The following is a 13,819-nucleotide window of genomic DNA, read 5'->3' on the forward strand; positions in this document are numbered from 1 at the left end:
TACATGAACTTTGATGACATCTTAATCTATAAGGTCCAATTTGTTGATGGAACCACCATTGCCAGCAACTATACCTATTCTGTAAACATCTTCCACAAGGTTTTGGGGTGTGTTAATAGTTAGATGAGAAAAGCAGATCTGCAGCCTCCACTCTAATTGATGGTATGACCCAATACCTTTGGCTATATAGTGTATCTTTATTTTACATGACATGAAGATTTTGTCAGCTAATCTACTGAAAGAGGAACATCATAGTGGGTTAATTCCAATGTGACAAAAATTATTTCAAGACAACCTGAATTTATTTTTATTTTAAAATAAAAAAAAATTGAAAATGCATTAAAATACATGAATGAGAGCAATTGCTTTGGGAATTCAGACATTATAAAATAAAGTTAGCAAAAAACAGAAAGTGACAATAATGCTAGTTAATGGGACAATACATATTCCCTTAGCTCTTAGCAGTAATGACTTTATGGGATTCTTCTTAAATAAAATTGATTCTATTAAAAAGAAAATCTTTGACATACTCCCGAAGATGATTATTTCATCCTCAGCAAGTGAGACAACATTGGAAGTAACTGTAGAACCTGATCTGTGTTTGGACTGTTTTGATCCTGCGAAGCTTCCTGAGTTTTCAGAAATATTAGCTTAATCTAAACCTTCAACTTGTATGTTAGACCCAATCCCAACCAAATTATTTAAGGAAGTGTTCCCTCTGATTACCAGCCCCATTCTAGATATGATTAATCTATCCTTAGTAAATGGATATGTACCACAGGCTTTTAAGGTAGCTGTAATTAAACCTTTACTTAAGAAACCTTCACTTGATCAAGATGACTTGAAAAATTACAGACCTATATCCAATCTTCCATTCTTATCTAAAATTCTTGACAAAATAGTTGCAAATCAAATGTGTGAGCATTTACACAGTAATGACCTGTTTGAAGAGTTTCAGTCAGGCTTCAGAGCTCATCATAGCACTGAAACAGCTCTGCTGAAAGTCACTAATGATATTCTTATAGCCTCAGATAATGGACTTGTGTCTGTCCTGGTTCTGTTAGATCTCAGTGCTGCATCTGCTACAGTCGACCAAAATATTCTCTTAAAAAGGCTGGAATATGCTGTAGGGATCAGGGGAACAGTATGAAAGTTTAAATCTTATTTGTCTGACAGATTCCAGTTTGTTCATGTAAATGATAAATCATCTTTAAACTACAGGGTTAATAGTGGAGTACCACAGGGTTCAGTACCTGGGCCAATTCTCTTTACTATATATATGCTTCCAATAGGTCAAATTATCAGGCAGCATGGGATACATTTTCACTGTTACGCTGATGATACTCAGCTTTATTAATCCATAAATCCTGATGAGCCCAACCAGTTAGATAGACTACAAGCATGTCTTGAAGATATAAAAACTTGGATGACATTACATTTTTTGCTTCTAAATTCAGACAAGACAGAAGTTGTCATCTTTGGACCGGAGTCTTTAAAAAAGAAACTGCTTAGTCAATCACTTAACCTGGATGGCATTAAATTGACCTCTGGTAATAAAGTAAAAAACCTTGGTGTTATTTTTGACCAGGACATGTCATTTAAATCCCATATTAAACAGGTTTCTAGGATTTCCTTCTTTCACCTCCGGAACATTGCCAAAATTAGAAATATCCCATCCAGGAGCGATGCTGAAAAACTAGTCCATGCATTTGTTACTTCAAGGCTGGACTATTGTAACTCTTTACTATCAGGATGTCCACAAATGCAGTTAAAAGCCTTCAGTTGATTCAAAATGCTGCAGCAAGAGTTCTGATGAAAATTATAAAGAGAGATCATATTTCTCCTACTTTAGCTTCCCTTCATTGGCTCCCTGTTAAATCCAGAATATAATTTAAAATTCTCCTCCTCACATATAAATCCCTTAATGATCTAGCTCCATCATACATCAGAGATGTGATTGGTCCATATGTTCCTAACAGAGCACTTCGTTCTCAGACTGCAGGTTTACTGGTGGTTCCTAGAGTCTCTAGAAGTAGAATGGGAGGCAGATCCTTTAGTTATCAGGCTCATCTCCTGTGGAACCAGCTCCCGGTTTTGGTCCGTGAGGCAGACAACCTGTCTACTTTAAGGCTAGGCTTAAAACTTTTTGATAAAGCTTATAGTTAGAGTGGCTTAGGTTATCAGGGAGGGAACCTTCCTCCCTCCCTGTTGGATGGAGTAAGGGGGAGTCAGGTTTAGCCTAAACCGGCTCAGTTATGGTTGAGGTGCAAACACACCCTCCATTCCTGCTACCTGTATGACCCCTTCTCTTTTCCAATGGTTATAATCAGTCTGACAGAGAGAGGTATCCCAATCATTGTGGTTTTTAGTATAACAATGACCATCAGTGAGACCCTTTGTGGGGTTCCTTGAGACAACATTGTTGTAAATGAGCGCCGTTTAACTAAATAATCTGAACTGAAACTTTCTGTGTAGTTATGCTGCTATAGGCTTATGCTGCTGGAGGACATAATGACCACTTTCACCCTCTTCGCTACATTCTCACACTACTCTCCAATTTTGCATTATTTTCTGTTATTTCAGCTTTTAACCTTGTTCTCTCTTTTCTCTTCCTAGAAGCTACACCTGGCCTGGCTCTGTGTCTACTTGTGACACCTTTCTGGAGAGGAGCATCGTCCAAGCTTCTGCTGGCAACAACGTAATGCTCACCCTCAACCGATTATCCACATGGCCCTGTCTTTTAGTGTTTAACCCTTTCTCTCTCCTAGACATGGCGATTGACTGAGCTTAACTGTAACTAACTGTATGTGCTCTCTTTCAGACTCTAACCTTGAAAACTGGCACAGACTATATCTGTTCTTTCTTTCTAGATGAAACGACTAAAGGAGCTACATCCATTAACATTTACTTTTCCTTCCCATAGAAAGTACTCCTGGATCAGTGCTTCTTTGTTCTCTTTGTGTCTCTGCTCTGTTCTCTCAAACCCCCAGTCGGTCGTGGCAGATGGCCGCTCACACTGAGCCTGGTTCTGCTGGAGGTTGCATGCTCAGTATGAGGGATTGCTGCAAAGTCAACGCCAGTGACTGTCAACTGTCTCTACATGCTCATCCAGGAGAAGGGAATGCTGCAAGTCACTGACTGGATGCAATTTGTTGGGTTTCCTTAGACAGAAAAAGTGTTTATCCAATTTGAATAAATAACTAACTCTGACTGCACTGTTCAATGGTTAGGATTAATTGGAATGTATGTACCTGACTGTTGTGAAGTGCCTTGAGACGACATGTGTTGTGAATTGGCGCTATATAAATAAACTGAATTAAATTGAATATGTCAATGCCAATTCTTTCACATGGAAAGTACCCCTGAGCCAGTGCTTCTGTGTATGCTCTGTTCTCTCAAACCCTCAGTTCGTTGTATCACATTGTAGCTCACACTGAACCTGGTTCTGGTACATGCTAATCCAGGAAAGTGAATGCTGCAAGTCAATGACTCGATGCAATCTACCAGGTTTCCTTAGATAGAAAACTTCACATAGTTAAATAATAAACTGAACTTGACTGCATTGTTTGATAACTAGGATCAGATGGAATGTAGTACTTGACTTGGAATCTGTCTGCATCATTCGAATTACATTTACTTTTGTTCTTTTATTGTTATGTACCTTGAGACATGTTGTGACTTGGTGCTGTATACACTGCTCAAAAAAATAAAGAGAACACTTAAACAACACAATATAACTCCAAGTAAATCAAACTTCTGTGAAATCAAACTGTCTAGGAAGCAACACTGATTGACAATTAATTTCATGTTGTTGTGCAAATGGAATAGACAACAGGGGGAAATCTTTGGTGATTAGCAAGACACACTCAATAAAGGAGTGGTTCTGCAGGTGGGGACCACAGACCACTTCTCAGTACCTATGCTTTCTGGCTGATGTTTTGGTCACTTTTGAATGTTGGTGGTGCTTTCACACTCGTGGTAGCATGAGATGGACTCTACAACCCACACAAGTGGCTCAGGTAGTGCAGCTCATCCAGGATGGCACATCAATGCGAGCTGTGGCAAGAAGGTTTGCTGTGTCTGTCAGCGTAGTGTCCAGAGCCTGGAGGCGCTACCAGGAGACAGGCTAGTACACTAGGAGACATGGAGGAGGCCGTAGGAGGGCAACAACCCAGCAGCAGGACCGCTACCTCTGCCTTTGTGCAAGGAGTAACAGGAGGAGCACTGCCAGAGCCCTGCAAAATGACCTCCAGCAGGCCACAAATGTGCATGTGTCTGCACAAACGGTTAGAAATCGACTCCATGAGGATGGTATGAGGGCCCGACGTCCTCAAATGGGGGTTGTGCTCACAGCCCAACACCGTGCAGGATGCTTGGCATTTGCCAGAGAACACCAGGATTTGCAAATTCACCACTGGTGCCCTGTGCTCTTCACAGATGAAAGCAGGTTCACACTGAGCACATGTGACAGATATGACAGAGTTTGGACACACCGTGGAGAGCGATCTGCTGCCTGCAACATCCTTCAGCATGACCGGTTTGGCAGTGGGTTACTATTGCTGTGGAGTGGCATTTCTTTGGAGGGCGCATGGCCTTCCATGTGCTCGCCAGAGGTAGCCTGACTGCCATTGTGTGTCAGCAGTTCCTGCAAGATGAAGACATTGAAGCTATGGACTGGCCCGCCCGTTCCCCAGACCTGAATCCGATTGAGCACATCTGGGACATCATGTCTCGCTCCATCCACCAACATCACGTTGCACCACAGACTGTCCAGGAGTTGGCGGATGCTTTAGTCCAGGTCTGGGAGGAGATCCCTCAGGAGACCATCCGCTGTCTCATCAGGAGCATGCCCAGTCGTTGTAGGGAGGTCATACAGGCACATGGAGGTCACACACAATACTGAGCCTCATTTTGACTTGTTTTAAGGACATTACATCAAAGTTGGATCAGCCTGTAGTGTGTTTTTCCACTTTAATTTTGTGTGTGACTCCAAATCCAGGCCTCCATTGGTTAATACATTTGATTTCCATTGATTTTTATGTGATTATGTTGTCAGGACATTCAACTTTGTACAGAACAAAGTATTCAATGAGAATATTTCATTCATTCAGATCTAGGATGTGTTATTTGAGTGTTCCCTTTATTTTTTGGAGCAGTGTAAATAAATTTAAACTGAATCCCATAGATTGCCCTAATGGCTCAACACTTATCTGTTTAGCTGTGTTTCTGCCCTAGACAAGCCACTAACAGGACTGCTGCTGTTTATTTTCCTTTAAAATAGAACATCCCCCTGGACTGGTGCTTCTGTGTTTATTTGTGTGTGTGTGTGTGTGTGTATGCTCTGTCCTGTAAAACTCCTAGTCAATAGCATCAGATGGCCCCTCACATTGAGTCTGGTTCTGCTTCTGCTGGAGGTTTCTTCCTGTAAATGAAGTCATTCTTCTCCACTGTCGCCACAATGAATATAAGTGATTGCCGCCAAGTTAATGACTTGATACAATTAGCTGGGCTTTCTTAGCTAGAACATTTTCAGCCAACTGGGATTCTAAAATGAATTTGATTACAATATATTATAACAGAGATTAAATTGGAATGTATGGAAATAAAACTGAATGTGTACATAACTAGAATGATCTGATGATGTTTTTCTGTATAACTTCTCTACATATCATTTGTTATGAATTGGCATTATATGAATTACTTGAATTGAATGAATAGGTACTCCACACATTCCCACATAAATAAGTAGAAATATTCATAAAAAAATTATTTTTGCACCTGCTTTGCCAATTTGAACAGCTAGTTTGGTGAGCTTTCCCTGCAACACGCTCTTCTCTTTCTTTGGAACACTGGTCTTCTTCTTCTCTCTGTCCTCCACTTCTCCCCCTTCTGCACTCTTTAAGGGTTGCATCTCCATAGCAACACCTCCATCCTGCTTCTTGGCTAAAAAACAGACATCAAAAGAAAACATTTAATACATTTTTACTTCAGCACATCAAGATGGTAAAGTTCATGCTACATCCATACTCAGCCCCGAACTGGGCCAGTGAGATTTGGTTTGTTCCTAAAGAAAAAGTAAACAACATACAACTCCCTTCATAAAATGTACAGGTCCTTCTCAAAATATTAGCATATTGTGATAAAGTTCATTATTTTCCATAATGTCATGATGAAAATGTAACATTCATATATTTTAGATTCATTGCACACTAACTGAAATATTTCAGGTCTTTTATTGTCTTAATACGGATGATTTTGGCATACAGCTCATGAAAACCCAAAATTCCTATCTCACAAAATTAGCATATCAATAAAAGGCTCTCTAAACGAGCTATGAACCTAATCATTTGAATCAACGAGTTAACTCTAAACACCTGCAAAAGATTCCTGAGGCCTTTAAAACTCCCAGCCTGGTTCATCACTCAAAACACCAATCATGGGTAAGACTGCCGACCTGACTGCTGTCCAGAAGGCCACTATTGACACCCTCAAGCAAGAGGATAAGACACAGAAAGACATTTCTGAACGAATAGGCTGTTCCCAGAGTGCTGTATCAAGGCACCTCAGTGGGAAGTCTGTGGGAAGGAAAAAGTGTGGCAGAAAACGCTGCACAACGAGAAGAGGTGACCGGACCCTGAGGAAAATTGTGGAGAAGGGCCGATTCCAGACCTTGGGGGACCTGTGGAAGCAGTGGACTGAGTCTGGAGTAGAAACATCCAGAGCCACCGTGCACAGGCGTGTGCAGGAAATGGGCTACAGGTGCCGCATTCCCCAGGTCAAGCCACTTTTGAACCAGAAACAGCGGCAGAAGCGCCTGACCTGGGCTACAGAGAAGCAGCACTGGACTGTTGCTCAGTGGTCCAAAGTACTTTTTTCGGATGAAAGCAAATTCTGCATGTCATTCGGAAATCAAGGTGCCAGAGTCTGGAGGAAGACTGGGGAGAAGGAAATGCCAAAATGCCAGAAGTCAAGTACCCACAGTCAGTGATGGTCTGGGGTGCCGTGTCAGCTGCTGGTGTTGGTCCACTGTGTTTTATCAAGGGCAGGGTCAATGCAGCTAGCTATCAGGAGATTTTGGAGCACTTCATGCTTCCATCTGCTGAAAAGCTTTATGGAGATGAAGATTTCATTTTTCAGCACGACCTGGCACCTGCTCACAGTGCCAAAACCACTGGTAAATGGTTTACTGACCATGGTATCACTGTGCTCAATTGGCCTGCCAACTCTCCTGACCTGAACCCCATAGAGAATCTGTGGGATATTGTGAAGAGAACGTTGAGAGACTCAAGACCCAACACTCTGGATGAGCTAAAGGCCGCTATCGAAGCATCCTGGGCCTCCATAAGACCTCAGCAGTGCCATAGGCTGATTGCCTCCATGCCACGCCGCATTGAAGCAGTCATTTCTGCAAAAGGATTCCCGACCAAGTATTGAGTGCATAACTGTACATGATTATTTGAAGGTTGACGTTTTTTGTATTAAAAACACTTTTCTTTTATTGGTCGGATGAAATAGGCTAATTTTGTGAGATAGGAATTTTGGGTTTTCATGAGCTGTATGCCAAAATCATCCGTATTAAGACAATAAAAGACCTGAAATATTTCAGTTAGTGTGCAATGAATCTAAAATATATGAATGTTAAATTTTCATCATGACATTATGGAAAATAATTAACTTTATCGCAATATGCTAATATTTTGAGAAGGACCTGTACACCTGAAGTAAAAACATAGGTACTTCAAAAAATAATTTCCACCCACTAACCCAAATATTGGCTACATTTAATGTGCGTATTGCCAAAATAACCATAACTTTTGACATTTTTTAATTTTGTCATGTTAGAGCCATAAACTTCAGTTTACTTTTTGAGATATTATGTGATAGACCAGGACCATATAGTGTATAGGTTTAAGAAGTAAATAAAAATGACATGATTTTAAAAGTCTTTTATAAATACATATATGACAAGTGTACCATTCACATGTATTTTTAGAACAATGCACATGTAGAAAGTCACATAAAGAGTTGCCCTTCCTTTTTGTAAAATAGCTCCAGCTTTGACAAACTGGATAACAGATTGTGCGTGTGATCAACAATTTTCAAGTGGTGCCACAGATTATTTGTCATTAGGTCTGTAGTTTGACTAGTCCATTTTAACACAGTAATAGACTTTCATCTACACATTTCTATTGTAGATATGGCATATAACACTATCCAGGATTGTCCTGTATTTGGATCCATTCACCTACCCATCAACTCTGACTAGGTTCTCTGTCCCCACTGAAGAAACACAGGCCCACAGCATAACGCTGCCACTGTTATGTGTCACCGTTGGGATCATGTGTTCAGGGTTTTTTCCACACATAGGGCCTGATCTTGAAAAGGTTTGTATGTACAAAACCACATGCAAACCTGTTTTTGTCCGCAAACCTGATCTACAAACCAAACGCTAATTGGATTACGTGTGTAAAATCAATGAAACAGTAGGTGCAAACTTTTTAGCCCGCTTGCCTTCATGAATATGCAGACATATGACAAAGACCCAAACATGTCTCTTTATCTTTGTGAAAATTTATTAAACGAATGGTCCCTTTTACAATTAAACTATTCCGGTCCAACAACGTTCACCTTACAAAGCATGCACTTTTCTACAAAAAGGAGTACACTAATAATCAAAAATAAGGATATGTGTTGGAGGGTAGATGGTAATCAAACCAGCAGCTTATGGACAAATGAGAATAACACAACAATTTGGATTAACTTGGAAAGATGATCAAACCACTACGCTATGAAGCCTTTCTCCGTGTGTGTGTCTCGACAGCGGCTATCAGCTGGTAGAACGGTAGGGCCACGCCCCGGACGCAGAGCATCTAGCAGCTGGCCCCTTAGCCACTAGCAGCTGAAGGTAATAAAATGATGGAATAATTAACGGAGTGGCCAGGCCACGAGGTCCAGACTGCAGTCTGTTTCGAATGAAAAACTTCCAAAATTCAGCTTTAACTCCTGGCTGATTGGCCAACAGCAGGACAAACGCATCCAAACTTGAGCGTAGCCGCTCGCTGCGCTTACACAGTATTCAGACAGCGAATCAAAAGAGTTCAGCATGAAACACTTTACCCAATATTTCATGCAACAAGTTAATACCTTGGATTAACTAAAGGTGATCCTAATTTACCTTAATATGCCTCACCCTGCCCAGACGTCTAAATACACCTATACAATTTATTATAAAGAGAAATTGCTCTGATGTCGATTTCTTCTCTTCACCGCCTTGAGGATGGGTCATGGGTCTGAAGAAAAAACAGGGGGGAACCAGAGTGTCACAGGTCTGTGATCAACTCAAAAAAATTAAACTTCTCCTCCGTCCAAATCAGGGAAAATATGAGAAACCGTTGCAGTCGACTGAAAAACAAGGAGGAAACTCATCTCCTTGGAAACAAACCTCTGTGAGTTCCACCTACGCCTGTGTCGCATCTGACTGTCTTCGATCGGGATACGGATCTTCTGATCTTCTTGTATCAGACAGATATCCAGCTTTCAAGCTTTTCCAGGAATGGCCAGTGTGGAGGAAATTAAACTTGCCCGCTAGCTTCTATTTCTCCAGAGATGCCACCTAACGTCGTGAACTACGACTGGAAATGGCAGTTAAAAGTTTGTTTCCATTGCTTTTCATAAACTCTGGTGACGTCAGAGTTGCAACGCCCGCCGCTGCGACATCCAACGCTGCGAAGCATGCCAAGCTGCGCAGCAAAGTTGTCCACCCGACTAAAATGCATGCTGTTTATGATGAACTCTTCAAACATATACTCTCAAAAAAAAAAAAGGACACGGTGAGTCTCCAAAAAGAATTAAAAGATCAAGGGAGGCAAACCTCTAAAAAATTCTTTGACAGACAAGTTCCTCTTTTTTATTGGTAATATTGATTGGCCAATTTCTAAGCTGCAACCGTTGCGAGTTATGTCAAGCAACACAGATAATAAGCTGTGAGTGCTCCTATGGTGCAGACGCAGCACTGACCAGCTGCCCCATGTGCGCACTGATGGTGGAGGACACTCGCCACTGTGGACACAACTCTGCCCTCCAGTGCAATGGCCTGTAATCCATCATTCTAATTAAAGGCAAAAAACAATGTAGTCTTTGCCTCACAAGGTCCGTCAGCACTACAAACATAAAGCATCTGCTTGCAGAACAATTTCAAACTCACCTTCTGCATGGGCAATTACACACTCAGAAGTGCCCAGCACAAATGAACAGAGTAGGAAAATAATCTCGTTAGGCCAGAGGCTGCTATGGCAAACCTGCTGCTGTGAACAGCAATTTCCTCATTTATTGAGGGTGGTCTGCACCTCTTTTGCACCTGTTATCCACTGCACGCAATTTTTTTTTAAATCGCATGCAATATGCCCACTTATTGCACGTGCAATTTTTTTTTTTACACAAGCAATTTAGCACTCCTCATTTGGGATCTTTGAAGATCAGGCCCATAGTGTTTTGCATGTAGGTAAAATGGTTTTATGTCATCTGACCAAAGACACTTCTTTCACACTGGATTTTATTTGGGTGTATGAGAATAAAGGAATAAAGGGGTCATATGTACACCACACTTTTCAGAATTTATTTTGTAAAACATTTTGAAAACTATGCATCATTTTCTTAACCTAAATGATTGTCTAATACTACATGTTTGACTATCACACAAAATCCAAATTAAATACATTGAAGTTTATGGTTGTAATGTTACAAAATGTACATAAAAGTAAGGGGTAGAATAATTTCACAGGTATGTGTTCTTTTTTTCTAAACAAAAATACAATGAACAGTCCAAACATAAACAATATTAGTATCACAGTTAGCTGTTTGGTAAATGCTGTTTGTCAAAACAAAGTTAATCGTTATGCTGATGATAACCGGCTATATTTCATCTAGGAAGCCTGAGAAATCTAGTAACTATAACTATAAGCAGATCTTAAAGATATCAAAAGATTACTTTTATTGTATCCTTTTAATCAAGACAAATGTATCCTTTAACTTTCTTACAAAAATCTTCAAGAAATACAGGCCCACACATAGGGGCCTGAACAATATTGCAAAAATTAGAAAAATCCTTTACGTCCCTTCAACTACAAATCTAAGATTCTTCATTATTATTCCTTATTATTATTATGTCAAGGATCATGAGAAGTTAACCTGTAATGAACCAACTATTTTAGTGTTTTTTTTTTGCTTGTGGGATATTTGTACGATAAAAACATTTACCTTTATTCTGATTGTTCTCCACAGCTCCATCAGCCTGTTTTCCTGAGGAAAAAAGGGGGAAGTTTATTTAAACAGAAGCAAATTTAGACTTAAACAGATCGTATTTCTGATTTTGGGACAGTCACACACTTCCAGAATCAGAAACTGCACACAAAAACAAACCTAAAGGGAAGAGAAATAGGTGCCATCGTATTATTACAGTGGGTCAAGAAACGGAGAGACATTTTTAAATGTCCATCAGAGGTTATTGTCACTTTGACTGTACAGTGTACACTGTGGGGTCCATTCACTGACTGAGGAAAGGGACATGGCAGATAACTTTATGCTCACATACCATTGGTGATTGTGCTGTTAGTGGCATCTGTAGAGATGAGCAACTGAGTACTGTCCTCTGTGAGAGAGAGAGGTTTTGGGTGGAAATTTGCCAAAAAGGAGAAAAAAGAAAGGAAAGAAACTCAAGCAATGAATGTGATCATAAGTACAACTGAGTATTTGTTCAAATGACTCCTGCAAAGAATAAGAATATTAATAACTCCCTCAACATGAAAATGAAAAAAAGAACTATGACAATGGTTTAAACAGAAAACAAACATGGTCAGAGGAAAAGCTAACATGTTATGATATTACTATATTACTGAATAATTGATCACCTCCAAACATGACAGCCTGAATGATCCAACTCACAAGGGCACTGATGATGCATATTTAAAAACAGAAGGAGGAAAAGTATTTTGTTCAAAAGATGCCCATCATCATCCTATCTGTTGCTGCTATGATGTTTTCTCTTTTTGAAGATGCCAAGGATACCACACACATTCCTGTGCAGAAGCCAGAGTTGCGGTGAAAGCTGTTAATGACGTTAACTTTAAGTGCCTTTGAAAGTACGTGCAGCCTCTGTTGTCTGAATGCAGGGCACTTCCAAAACAGATTTGAGAAGAGACTAATGCTTTGTGCATTGACCAACCAACGCTTTACCCTCAATCCCTTCCTTCCCACCCCCTTCTGCTCTTTCAATAATTGATTGAATCTACAGCCTCGCTTTCACTCAAATTAAGGGAGGAGAAGGAGAAATAGGGGAGTGCAAAGAGTACAGAATGATGGGGTAAACAAGAAGTGTGAGGTGTGGATAAGCAGAGAAAAGACAGAAAGGGGCTGTAAAGAGATGTGATTAGTGAGAAAGACCTTAAAAAAGAGCCTGCAGAAAAGGATGGTTAGGACGTGGGTTAAATTATCTATGAGTTTAAGCCGGCGTGTTTTCTGTCAAAGCTGTTATCTGAAATCAGTAAGGCATCTGACTAACGGCACCAGCACACATTTTGCAATGTGAGAGCACGGATGGATTATGAAAACAGCAAGCTTCTGGGCACTAATGTGACAATCTATTCCCGTCCCCTTATCACAGAGGACTCTCACAGGGAAGGAAATACACAAAAATTTGTTTTTTACTATCTGAATTTTTTGTTTTAATTCTCAACATTTTCTTTGTAATTTCCTTCAATTTGAGTTTCTTAGAGCACAATTAAAATTAGAACATTACTAAATGATGTGTGTGTTGTTTTGGCCATGTGATACTCCATACTATTAGGGTAAGCCACAAAAGGTCACTGCTAAAGCACTGCTTTCAAGCATATAATTTAGAAAGTTGAGTGGAAGAACAAATTGTGGTTAAAAAAAAGTTGTAGTTGTTATGTTTGAAGGTAGTGGACCAAAGCGGCAACAGGACATTGGCAGACGCATAGTGAGGATTTTAATGATGAACAGAAAACTTGCAGGAAATGGGGGAACACGAGAACCAGAGGAGTGGCAATAGTCGAATCCAACGAAGAGAAAAGAGAAACCAGGAACTTCAATACAGGGGAGATGAGATGAGTTACATGAAAGCCAGGTGAGTACAATCAACAGAATGCAGAGCAGCTGAGGGAGAACCAGGCAGGAAACTGCGGGAATGCAAACTGATGGGCACAGAATGGATCTAAATACAAACACAAGTGAGAACATAAACACAAACAGCTGTTGATCATGACAGCAGCAGCAACATGAATAAGCATAGCATTGAGGGGATTGTTAAGAAATTCCTTTTCAACAGAATCTCAAATCAGGGACAGTGACTGTAGTCAGAGCTTCAAGAGCCACAAAACACAGCATATCTAAGACAACTTCATACTTCCTCCACTAACAAGCTTTTTGGAGATGCTAAATTCCTTTTCCAGCAGAACATGGCACCTGCCCAAGGTGCTTCAATGATTATGTGCTCGATTGGCCAGCAATCCGGCCTGACCTAAACCCCATAATCTATTGGCTATTGTCAAGAGGAAGATGAGAGACACCAGAGCCACCAGTGCAGGTGGGATGAAGGCTGCTAATAAAGCAGCCTGGGGTTCCTTAACAGATATCAGCAAAGTAACAATCTGATCACCTCCATGCCATGCTGCACTGATCTGCATTGATGCAGTAATTCATGTACATTTATGTTAATGCTCTTGGTGTCTCTTGTGTCCCTCAGCTGATTTTCCATCAGTTAGGATTGCTCCTTCAGAGTTTGTTTTGAGCCACCCTTGATGTC

The 13,819-nt window shown here is 40.5% G+C and overlaps 1 protein-coding gene across 4 annotated transcripts in view; it reads right to left on the reverse strand.

Moving 5' to 3' along the window:
- atp2b3b (ATPase plasma membrane Ca2+ transporting 3b) overlaps positions 1–13,819 on the reverse strand; it is a 137,928-nt gene that overhangs the window by 91,307 nt on the left and 32,802 nt on the right. For all 4 annotated transcript variants that reach the window (XM_047347739.1, XM_047347489.1, XM_047347569.1 and 1 more), the window contains exons 7-8: positions 11,257–11,298; positions 5,779–5,943 (exon numbers count right to left, since the gene is read on the reverse strand). In XM_047347739.1, the coding sequence (XP_047203695.1) occupies positions 5,779–5,943; positions 11,257–11,298 (207 nt within the window). The remainder of the gene's footprint in view (positions 1–5,778; positions 5,944–11,256; positions 11,299–13,819) is intronic.

Source organism: Girardinichthys multiradiatus, chromosome 1 (genome assembly GCF_021462225.1).
Source record: "Girardinichthys multiradiatus isolate DD_20200921_A chromosome 1, DD_fGirMul_XY1, whole genome shotgun sequence".
In the NCBI taxonomy this organism is placed as follows: domain Eukaryota; kingdom Metazoa; phylum Chordata; class Actinopteri; order Cyprinodontiformes; family Goodeidae; genus Girardinichthys; species Girardinichthys multiradiatus.